General features: G+C 35.0%; 1 protein-coding gene across 1 annotated transcript; it reads left to right on the top strand.

Moving 5' to 3' along the window:
• The first annotated feature begins 279 nt into the window (after positions 1–279).
• Positions 280–11532, top strand: LOC111395962 (abnormal spindle-like microcephaly-associated protein homolog). The gene is made up of 20 exons (XM_023022201.1): positions 280–1080; positions 2109–2577; positions 2682–2767; positions 2941–3054; positions 3134–3322; positions 3528–3593; positions 3821–3871; positions 4957–5079; positions 5193–5309; positions 6432–6539; positions 6620–6710; positions 7137–7274; positions 7734–7907; positions 7993–8696; positions 9194–9374; positions 9457–9671; positions 10002–10191; positions 10401–10626; positions 10697–10852; positions 11077–11532. The coding sequence occupies exons 1-20, from the start codon at positions 352–354 to the stop codon at positions 11168–11170; spliced, it is 4221 nt and encodes a 1406-aa protein (XP_022877969.1). The 5' UTR covers positions 280–351; the 3' UTR covers positions 11171–11532.
• Positions 11533–12174: the final 642 nt, after the last annotated feature.

Consider the following 12174-nt stretch of genomic DNA (forward strand, 5'->3'; position numbering starts at 1 on the left):
AGTTTCCAGTCTAGTCCGTATACCCAGCAACCCAAGTTCTTCACTGCCTCAAAAAACACCCCCGTCTCCCATTCACGACGCGGCTTGAAAACCTCTGCTTTGAAATCGAAGACGGCACAGAGACTGAAGTCATTTGAGCTCGAGCAATCCAAGTCGGCCAGGAAGGTCCAAATCGAAAAGGAAAAATCACTTCAATCACTTGCAAGATCGCTCACCGTATGGCTGAATTTTTTGTTTGAAAACCCCGGTTCCTGTGGCTGCTCAATTCGCGACGTTCAGACACTCCCCAAAAAACGCTCCGCAATTCTCTTTCAGAAAGTTCACTGAAGAAAACTCCAAGTCGCAGAAAAAATGGAATCAAGAAAAACGAAGAAAATTTTAACTTCATATCCTCCTTCGCCATTACCAAATCCTCCATCAACTTCAGTCTTTAAGGACTTGTCGAATTTCAAAACCCCAAATCAGGCCCCACGAACCCTTAGTTTCCAGTCTAGTCCGTATACCCAGCAACCCAAGTTCTTCACTGCCTCAAAAAACACCTCCGTCTCCCATTCACGACGTGGCTTGAAAACCTCTGCTTTGAAATCGAAGACTGCAAAGAGATTGAAGTCATTTGAGCTCGAGCAATCCAAGTCGGCCAGGAAGGTCCAAATCGAAAAGGAAAAATCACTTCAATCACTTGCAAGATCGCTCACCGTATGGCTGAATTTTTTGTTTGAAAACCCCGGTTCCTGTGGCTGCAATGTTGCGGAGTTCACGGGAGAAGTTGACGGGTCTGGAGGCGGTGCAGGTGAGATAAAGGAGATCTCAGTTAACAACGGGAAGAGGGACAGCCTGCTGGGCCGTGGAGTGGGAGTTGACGGGCCTTGGCGAGGTCCAAAGAGACAGAAAGATTCATCCTGGAGAGGCATGGGTAGCGCAGATGGGGTCGGTGCTGGAGTTTCCAATTCTATGTATTCAGGATTGAGGACTTCTTTGCGAGAGATTTGTAGCTTCGAGGATTTGAAGGAGAGAATGAGGGTTTACTTGAGTTTGGGTAGTTGTAAAGAGATTTTCGAGACAATGACCCAAGTAACAAAGGTTTGACTCTAATTGAGCTGAAATTAGTTACAAAATTTTCATGTAAATACTGTTCCAATTGATAGAAAGACAGAAAATTGCAAGAAAGAGCTGAATTTATTGATGTCATTTTCATGTATTGTGCAGAATAATTAGCTTAATACATTGAGAATAGGTGTCTATCAAGAAAAATATTACTCGTGCTAAAATTGGTTTAAAAGATCTCTAGTAGGGTGGACATGTCAATACATCTTAGGGTGCTAGTTTGAGCTTTATTCAAGAGGTAAATTTCATCTTTGGACATGATAATTTGTTCATTTCTATAAGCTTAATGTGCAAATAATGAAAAAATATAACTTGTATTTAGAATTTATCCTTTCAAATATTTTGTTGCTAGAAGATATGGATACTAGAGCATCCATTTAAGTAATAATTTAGGTTTATTTTTAGCTTATTTTTCCAAAATTATTGTATCATTTCATTCTTTTGTTCTTTTTGCTCTGGTGATAATCTCCCTTTAAGTTCAGTGCTAAAATGAATTTTCAATTTGTTCGTAGCAGCATGGTTTTAATTTTCATTCCAAATTATGTGTTTTTAAGTTATGCTGGCTAACAATCATTGTTTTTTTTAAAAAACTAAGCCTCTGTTTGTCTTTCATTTAAAAGATTTGGGGTAGTGATTTTTTTGGAGAATGTGTTTTGGGATAGTGTTTTTTTTTGGAGAATGTACGGTTAAAAGTAGGAAAAGTTTTTGGTTTACTAGCAAAAAATTTTATTATTTGAATGTGTTGTAGACATTAAGTTTGAGAAAAAAAGAGTTATGATTTAATGGAAGACAAACAAGGGCTAAATGTAACTGTGATTATTTGTTTTATTATGGTGTTTATCGTTTACTCTACTCACATTCTTAAAAGTTTAGTAGTTACTGTAATGTGCTTTGCCCTGGATTTTTTTGAATAAAGATAGAAATGAGTAATCCTTGTCATGGTGTTGACTATATGAATTTTAATATTAATAAGATTTTCATTAACACTTGTTAAATCTTTTCAGAATATTGATGAAGGCAGGCTAAAAATGAGGGCAAGTTGCCCCATAGTTAGTGATGTAAAGATGAAAGAAAAAGCCTTGAGAATTCTGATGTGCTACAACCCAATTTGGCTTCGGATTGGGTTATACATTATCTTGGGCGGTGACTCATTATTGCCAAATGCTAATGTCAATTCCGATCAAGAGATTGTGTTCTTGAGGATGGTAATTGAAAAACAATTCTTCTCACACAGTGGATTAGCCAAAGCCTATGCTTACAACAAGTCAGTTGAGGGGTTATATAGACCAGGTTACTATGAAAATTTGGGGAATGTAATCTTGAAGAGGTTATTATTACTTGTTATCATACTTGATAGAGTGAAATCTCAAACCAGTCTGCCCCTTAAATACGGTATTGATGGACTGGATGGTGGATCTCCTTTATTGTTCTCTTTGAAATCAAATGTTAAATCAAGCCGTCAAGTGCTTAATGGTAATTCATACATTCTTTATCCCATCTGTAAAACTCTATGTGCTACTTCTTTATTGTGGTTCTTATTAGGTTTTGACTTCTTTTTCTCATTTCTGAAAAATTAGATATTTTGTCATCTGATGTGATGCATGGGGAAGGTAATCTTCTTGCACATCTTGTAATTGTCGGGTATAAAGTATCTTATCAGCAGGTAAGCAACTTATTACACTATTTTTTTTTTTTTGCGGCTACACTTGTCTGCTATAGTGTCAAGCCTTTCTTTTCTAGAAAAAAATTTGAATTCTGCTGCTGCATACATCTGTTTTAACTTAAGTTTAAACAGTCACTCTTTGCCAATTCATAACCATTTGTTGTACTGTGCAGAGTCATTTGATCGAGTATGATTTCAAAATCACAGATTTATTTGAAGATCTGCAAGATGGGATCCGGCTTTGCAGATCTATCCAGCTCTTAAAACATGATTCCTCCATTCTTATGGTCTGGTTTATAGTAAATAAATAACATCCCGTTTTAGGTTCTTTGGCTGGATAATGAGTTTTTCACTTTTGATGGACAGAAAGTCGTGGTTCCATCTGATACTCTTAAAAAAAGCATGGTTAATTGTGGTATTGCTCTGCAATATCTAAAGGAGGCCGGTGTGTCATTACTTGATGAAGATGGAACAGAGATTATAGGAGAAGATGTTGTAAATGGAGACAAGGAGCTTACACTTTCCTTGCTATGGAACATGTTTGTTCACTTACAGGTGCTTTGTATTATTTCTTGAAATCCACATTTCTAGTCTCTTCAAATTATACTTCTCTAAATCTATTTGTCAGAACCAGAGGATTTTTCAATGTTATGTAGATCGAGTAATTTTATATCATTAGCAATGTCTTACTATATATTGAAACCAATAGATGCGCATCCAGGAAGGATTCTGCTCATTAACTCTTTTATGTGTTATGCAGTTGCCGCTATTAATCAACAAATGTCTTTTGTCAGAAGAAATCTCAAAGATCCGGGGAGTTGTAGTGGTATACTTCCAGTTTGAAAATTAGTTTTGCTTACTGGAGTCTGAGAAAGATTAACTTACAATGGAGGCACTCTACATGTCACATGTATCTATGATAATTAACCTAGTTGGTACTTTACCAAAGTTGGAAAATAAGAGTGTTATTGTTGCATCACTCTAGCTATTCTTTCTTTAAAACTTGTTTCCAAATCATAATTTAATGGGAAATTATCTTCCACTGTTTTACAGGAACAATCAAGCACCCAGAGTATCTTGGACTTGCTTCTGGGCTGGGTTCAGGTATTTAGTCTATATAAATATCATTTTTCTAATTCCTCCAAATCATGTTCTATAGATTTGGCATACTCATTCATGTGTTTCTAGAGGCGTTGTTTCTTAAGTTTGGTTTTGAAGATCATAAGTGAGCCTCAAATCAAAAGAAAATAATCTCAGACTATGGTCGTTGTGAGACGTTTGGGAGTTTTGTTGGTAAATGTAGGAGGATATAAAATGCCCTTCCTCCTTCCCCTTCCTAAGTAACTAGTTATTAAAACGATGATGAAAACAATTTTAGACCAAATAGACAAGCCAAAATTTAGTGCTTGTTTGAGCCCCATCATTTGGCTAAGAACACATTTTGGAATAGTAGATTGATGGAAAATGCGTGGTTAAAAAATAAGGAAAAATTTTGGGTTTGTGTATAATATTATTTTATTGAAGAATGTTTGATTGAAAAGAAGGGAGAGAAAAATGTATTTTGGAAATAATGGGGGATCAAACAAGGGCTTAATTAATAAATTGTGATTTGTTGGTGTGGAAATTTATTTAAGTATGAGTATTGTTGTGTGAATAGAAAGGAGCATTAGTGAAATGGAATCATGTCTTTGATAATTCAATATTAGCTAGCAAGTGAATTGACTCATACTTTGATGACTCCCTAGTGGACAGAGAAGCTTTAGCTTCGCTCTTGGATGTGTGTGGGACAAGCGAGTGAAGATATACAGAGAGCTGTGAGAGTATGCACCAATTAACTCATACTTCCTGTTTGGTGCACTTGTATGCTGAGTTGTTATCCCTTTCAAGTTTCAACGTGTTCATATCTAGCTTTCTTTAGACATTCCTATTCATCAACCTTATTTTCCTACTAAAATTTTTTCTCTTGTGCTTTCCATGTCACATTTTCCATGACACATGTCACCTTGTGTTTGTGGCATCACTTTTCATTTAAATGATGAATTTGTGCTAATCGACCTCCAGATAGTAATTCAGCTAAGAGTAATTGGATTTCAAGATAATTATTGCAAACGTGTAGATGAATCAACACATATATTTCTATTGATAAACAGTCAAATACTTTGAACGTAACCTGAAGGATTCTTTTTCAGGCTATTTGTGAAAGTTATGATCTCAAGATTGAAAATTATTCCTCCTTGTTGGATGGAAAAGCCATGTGGTGCTTGCTTGATTATTACTTTCGCAAAGAACTTGTCTGTTCATGTTCTTTTAAGGTATTCATGTATATTTCTCGTTCTCATTTCCAAACTCTATACATTTTCTAATAATATTTTATTTTGTTGTTGTTATGTTTTGGAGTTAACCTTATCTGATTATGGTTCCTCAGGACCTAGATGCTACAACAAATAAAGTTTCGATTATGTCAGCAGTTGAGTATACAGATGCGGTGCACAATTTCATACTTACTCAAAAGTTAACATCTTTATTGGGAAACTTTCCTGAGGTAATGAACAATAATTTAAATATTATTTTTATTGACAAAATGGAGGGACTTGAAGATGACTGGGTCTATGCCTTTGTTTGGATTTCCTTTTCTTTTGTTAAGATTTTACTTTTCATGAAATAAGCAGTGGATAAGTGGGTAGAATTTGTAGATTTTACGAAATGCATTGTTAAAATTAATGCTTGATTTTGAACGGTAAAATTTAGCAAAAGTACATAAAACACAGACAAAGGCTATGATTTGCACGAAGCTCAGTTTCAAAAGCAGAAGTAAATAAAAAGGAAAACTAAATTTTAAAAAGAAGCCAACGTAGTGTTGTGTTTTGTATGCATGGAAATATTGAACTTGAAGTTTTAATCAGTAAAATTTCACAAAAATATGTGTTCAAGTTAGTTCTTCAATGTATTTGAGTGAATAAAAGAAAACCAACTTAACTTTTCTTGTCTGATTTAAAGGTTATATGACAACCGCATCTAAAGTTGAAGCATTTCCAGGGTTCTAAAAATTTCATACTAATCTGCTCCTGTATATCCTCATTCTTCATGATTTATTTATTTATTCATTTTTTTCCATTTTATAGAATAATATTTGTTTCAATTTATTTCATGACCAAATACAGGATTTGAGCTTTGACAATTCAGATTGATTATTCGTTATTGTTTATTTTAATTTGGAAAGCTTCAACAATATGTAGTTATATTTTGATGTATGGAGACTAAAAAGCAACCAGCTTCTATAGTTTCCTTGCAACAATTTATCCATCACTACTTGTTTTGTGCTAGGCAGACAATTCGTTGAAATTGTAGAATGATTGAAGTCAGTTTTTCTCTGGTTGATTGAAAATATCTGTTTCAAGGGTCTTGTATTTAGCATTACATAAGTTTGTCATAACGGTTATTTCCCACTAGTTTCCAGTAGAATTCCAGTAAAGTCATGTTCACGAGTTGAGGACTAGCAAAATTAGGGTGTGTTCAAATAAGTTTCTTCGCACCATCAGTTTCTAGTTTAAAAATGTTCTATTTTTAAGGGCAACATTCCTTTTATGAAGAGCAGTGAAGTTGTTACTTCTTCAGCAGCACTGCATTTCACAGGAATCAATGTGCTTTGTGCTGCCTTGTGCAGGTTTTACAAGTCAGTGATATACTTGAACATAATGGTGCGTGTAATGGCCGAAGTGTAGTTGTCCTCTTGGTGTTTCTCTCATTTCAACTACTTGTGAGAAAAAACACGGTATGTTAAAACATATTTCTTGATGGAATTAATTTTAGTGACAGTTGAGAAATCATTTGACGTGCTGGTTTTCTTTTTAGGATACACTGAACTTTCATAAATTGTTGGGTTTCAACTGTCAAAGCCCATACAGGAGACGCTTAAGTACAGTGACATGGAGCAATGAGGAAGGTCTGTGATAATTACTTGTGGATTTATTTATTTGTTTTAACAAAAAACTACTTCTGCTAATCTTTCAACTCAATGTAGGATAAAGTTATATTGTTTATTTTGTCTTATTGTATTGACATTAATTTAGTCTAAAACTTGACCAAATATGTGGTGCTCATCTCATCCTCAGACTAGGTTATCTAAATTAAAATTGGGTAAGGGGGAGTGGACACAAACAATTTCAACCTTTTACAGTTTCTCTCAATAGATAGCTTGCTGAAAATCATTTTGATGATATATGATGCTCCTTGTATGAGCGAAGTATACATTGTCTCCATGTGTCATTCAGCATTTTTGTTATATAACTTCCTATCAATTAAAATTAATCATCAAAGATATTTTTCTACATTTATTGCTTACTGATGTATTATCTCACTAATAGTGCAGATAACAATAGGAATTTTAAGGCTATAATGACATGGTGGCAAGACATGGCTCGGCAGAACAATAAGTGCAATTTAAATCAGGAAACTCTTTCTTCACATTGCCACTCGACTAGCAGAATGGATAGTAATGTACAAAAAGGTAATGATAACGAGATTTTGCTAGTTTAAGAAACATGGTTTTCTCGATTATGCTGTTAGCAGAGCTGAAATGGTTTTACTTATTGCAGTCTGTGAATTACACCTCGAGTGGTTGTACTTACTGAAGTCTGATTCTATACATAACAAGTTGCATCGTTTATTACAATTTATTGTTCCATCCTTAACTGGTGTACAATCTAGTTCTACAGGTACTTTAAAATAACATATGTAAAAGGAAGTATTAAGATCCTTCCCTTTCCAATTATGAATGCTTTTGATGAAAGGAAATTCCCTGTTTCGTCACTGATGAAAAAAATTAGAACATATGCTCTTCTCCTTTATATGCCTTGGTGACTGGTGTAACAAAGTCAGCCTACTCTGATTAGACTATGAAAGTCTCCTTTTTAAGTTTTTTCCCCTCCATGCTTCCTTGATAATTAAGTTTGTGGTTTTCTATCAGAAAATGCTGCAATTATAATACAGTCTCACTTCAAGCAATCAGTGCAACATCGACATTATTTGAGAGAAAGGGATGCAGTTCTGGTTTTGCAAAATGTCATACGGTCTTGGCTGTCAGCGAAGAAGAAATTATTTGTTAAGAAGGCCAATGCAAGGAACACCCAATCATCAATCTGTATGTATTAAACTTAGCATGTTTACGTTCTCTTTTCTTCTATTTTTGATGTTTCAGAAGTCTAATGTTTACCTAAACCACACAGTTAGCGTGGAGCATACAGGAAACTTTGGAACATATAACACCTTTATGGTTGACAGCTATTATTTTGTCAACTGGAAAAAGTATATCATAGTCATTCAGCGTGCCACAAGGGCCTGGATTTCTCGGAGGCACTACAGTCGAGACAGGCATTATTTTGTCACCTTGAAAAGGTCTATCATAATCATTCAGCGTGCAACAAGGGCCTGGATTTCTTGGAGGCGCTGCAGTAAAGGTGCCATATATAAGGATTTATCCACTCCAGGTCATGTTAATGCTGTCACTGTTATACAGAGATGCATTCGTGGGTGGAATGCAAGGTCTGTGGTTGATCGACGAGTAAACGAGAAGAGAAATGCTCCAGATATGTCCAAAGAAAATGGAGAAACTGATCTTCGTACTATAGCAGCATTCACTATTCAGCATACATGGCAAAACTTCACCAGTCGTAAATTTATCCAAAGTCAGAACCGTGCTGCAACTAAAATCCAGAGTTATTATCGTGGTTGGCTGATGAGAAAGCGCTTTGCAAATAAGAAGCTAGCAGTCGTGACAATTCAGAACATTTTCAAGCATTTAAAGTTCAAAAGGGATTTCTATCTTTACAGAAAGCAAAATAAATCGGCAATTATTATCCAATCTCATGCTCGTGGATGGATGGCACGGAACATTTTTTACAGGCAAAAGTCCCTCATTGTTATGATGCAAGTGAGTTGCTCTCATATATGGGAGAATATCTTTTGAAGAGCTTAATATTGTCCATTTTCTTTCTGCTAAAAAGAAAGGATATTAATTTTAATTTCTAAATCTAGTACTTAGAGATATTTGCCTTTTATTGGACTAGGCTCTCTATTGTGTCCTTTGCATGGTTAGCAAAGCAGCTTATGAACATAAATGACTGATTTATACATTGGTATGAATATCTTTGGCAATCATCTACTAAATTTATTCTTATGGATAATTATTTCCCAACAGTATGCATGCTTAGTATTTTCTAAAACACTACAAATTTTTACATGAATTTAGAGCTGCTGTCAGGTTGGGATTGTGTACTCTTTCCTTGGCTTTCATTTCCTAAATCTTGTCGTTCACTTAGTCAGCTAAATACCATACAAAGATAAATGACTGTTAAGTTCTGTGATTATGGTTTCATAATAGTGTGCTACTTTGTACTTATGATGGCGCGCTCTTTTAAATGAATGTAGAACTGTTGCCGTGGGTGGTTGCGAAGGAGAGAATTTTTGTGTCAAAAGAATGCTGCTAGGAAGATCCAAAATGCTTTCCGGTACTACAATTGTCGCACAGCCTTTCTTTCTCTCAAGAGTGCTGCTATTGATATCCAGCAGTTTGTCAGGGGACAGATTACTAGGAGGAAGAGGCTTCTAGGTTAGTTGTATTTCAATTGAATCTCTCTTGATTGAAATTGCTTGTATTGAGCTGTAACTACCATGACCTTTTGTCAATCCAGGAGCTTCTTGCTATCGTAAGATCATAAGAAATAGCTTCCAGGGCTTTGAATTGAAGATATTTCTGCAATCAGTTTTGAAGTTACAAAGATGGTGGAGGAATGTTCTACTACTCAGAGTCAAACAAAAGTCAGTAATTGTTATTCAATCACAATTTCGAGGATGGATTGCAAGACAAATTGCTGCAAGAGAGAGACAGCGTATTGTTGTAATTCAGGTGAGTCATTTTTCTTTTGATACTGCTATATGGAATGAATGAATCATGTCGTCAGGCTCTTTACTTTGTCAATTCCTGTTTATATACAGATATCGCCCACATTTATCCTTTTAGAAAGAGCAAGTAATGACACATTGATGCTTATCTCCTTTTAAAAAGGAGTTCTTTTTTAAAAGGAAAAAGAGAAATTCCGCATAATTATATCACTCTTAATTTTGGGTTTAATATGTTATGTGGATACATGTTAGTGATGGTGTCATGGAAGCATTTTTGTGCAAGATGGCATTCATTTCTCCCCATAATTGTTTTTCTTGTATTTCTCTTCGGCAGTCGTATTGGAAAGGTTACATTGCCAGGAAAGATTCAATGGCTCAATTACTGGATTTGCGGTTGAGAATGCAACGATCTGCTACTAATGTAGATGATAGTATGCGGTTAATAAACAGACTTGTTGCAGCACTTTCAGAACTTCTGAGTATGAGAAGTGTCAGCGGTATTCTGCATACCTGTGCAACTTTAGGTGAGCATTTCATTTTCGTCTTTGAAGTATATATTAGCAATTTTCTACTTACATTCTCTTTAAATTAGCAATTCTAGTCATATCGGGTCAACTTTTTTGAGAACCCTGTATAATTGTTGGAATTAGATGCATCCTTCTTCAAGCCTTGACACTTTATATCTGGGTCAAGATATTAAAGTATTTGATTTTTTTCCTCTTATGTTATACAGATATGGCTACAGAACATTCACAGAAATGTTGTGAGGAACTTGTTGCTGTGGGTGCTGTAGGCACATTATTGAAGCTGATCCGTTCTGTCAGTCGCAGCATCCCAGATCAACAAGTACTGAAGCATGCACTCTCTACTCTACGAAACCTTGCACGTTATCCACATCTCACCGAAATTGTAATTGAGAATCGGGGATCAGTAGAAACAATTCTGTGGGAGTTTTTACGGTGAGACATTTGGTTGGAACCATTTCGTTTAATTATTTTGAGTTATTTTTATTTTTGAAATATTTTGTAGGAACAAGGAGGAAGCATATTTCATTGCATCTGAGCTTTTGAAGAAAATATGTCAGAAACAGAAAGGTGTAGAAGCCGTACACAATTCACCAGCTCTTTTGAGGAGGTTACATAACCTTGTGGTAGAACTTGCAAGGAAGGCTGGAAATGATAAAAGGTTAGTCGTGCAATAAAAAAGAACTCCCTGATGCTACATTGTACTCGACAATATTTCACAAGATAACAAGTGACATTTTAACATGTTTTTTTTCCTTAATTATATCCACTACCATCCAGTCCAACATAACAGGACTCCATCGTCATCAATATTACATTACGTTTGCAACAAAATCACCATTCGCATATGAGAAAAGAAGTTTATTTGGTTTTGTCTTGATGTAGTTACACTCGGAATTTGGTAGCAAAAGAGCAGGCAGAGAGAAGATTAAGAGAGGCTGTTGAGCTCTTGGAGCTGATTACAAATTCGGAGACATAGAAACTGAAGATTGTTTTGGTGATTGTGCATCTGCTCGTCAATATGTAATGAAACGATTTTCATTTTAAGGTGCTTGGGTGTGTTTGGCAGTGAGTTAGTGCATGTGTCTTCGTCGATTTGTAATGAAGGGATCTTTCTTGAGTGTGTTTGACAACATTCATTTGCTGCTGGCAAATAGATGTTCAGTTGATTGGAAACTTGTAACCCACAGCCACTCTACTTACAATTTACAAGTTGTAACTTTATTGCAAATGATCATTTGATTAGCTTGTTAAGTTGTTATTGTTTAATGTATAAGTGATGCTATTGCTGTAACTGGACATTTTCATGAGATCAATTGATTCCCGTTTCTTTGGGCCTGATTTTTTGATGTTAAAAATTACTCAACATTGTAATTTTATGAGTCTCATAGCATTGATTTGTAACTTTGGTGAGCAAGCGACTTATAAATACAACGCATTTTAAGACAATGTTAAAGTTTCCTTATTAAGGTCTTACCAAATTTGATAGAGTGTGAGGGTTATCCATTTATTAAGCTTTAGTTTGGTAGCAATTTTTCATACCAACAAATCAATTTCTTGATTGTTAATTTAACATTTCAATTGTCATTTTTTACTTTTTCACTTACAGGTGAGATATATTTTTTTTTAACGATAAAAAAATCAATTATCATAATCATTACTGAACAGGTCCTAAGGTTATTAAGGTACATATAATAATCAGTGCACACTCAGTTGAAGAAAAATAATGCCAATAGAAAGATTTGTAAAATATTAGTTAGTTAATTGTTCAATTCATGGTATTATTTACCTATAGTTAGTGTTGGGAAATTATCATACTAGGGTTTGGAGAAGAAACCGGGAAATGAAAATTCAAGAATAATAAAATAATGGGAAAAACCTAAATAAATATGAAGGTTCAAATACGATATTATATCGCTGTCCTCAAACGATATTTGCTCTCTCTCGTATATAATTTTGGTGCTTAAAGGGTTTCGCGGCAAA

Source organism: Olea europaea, chromosome 6, assembly GCF_002742605.1.
Source record: "Olea europaea var. sylvestris chromosome 6, O_europaea_v1, whole genome shotgun sequence".
Taxonomy (NCBI): Eukaryota; Viridiplantae; Streptophyta; class Magnoliopsida; order Lamiales; family Oleaceae; genus Olea; species Olea europaea.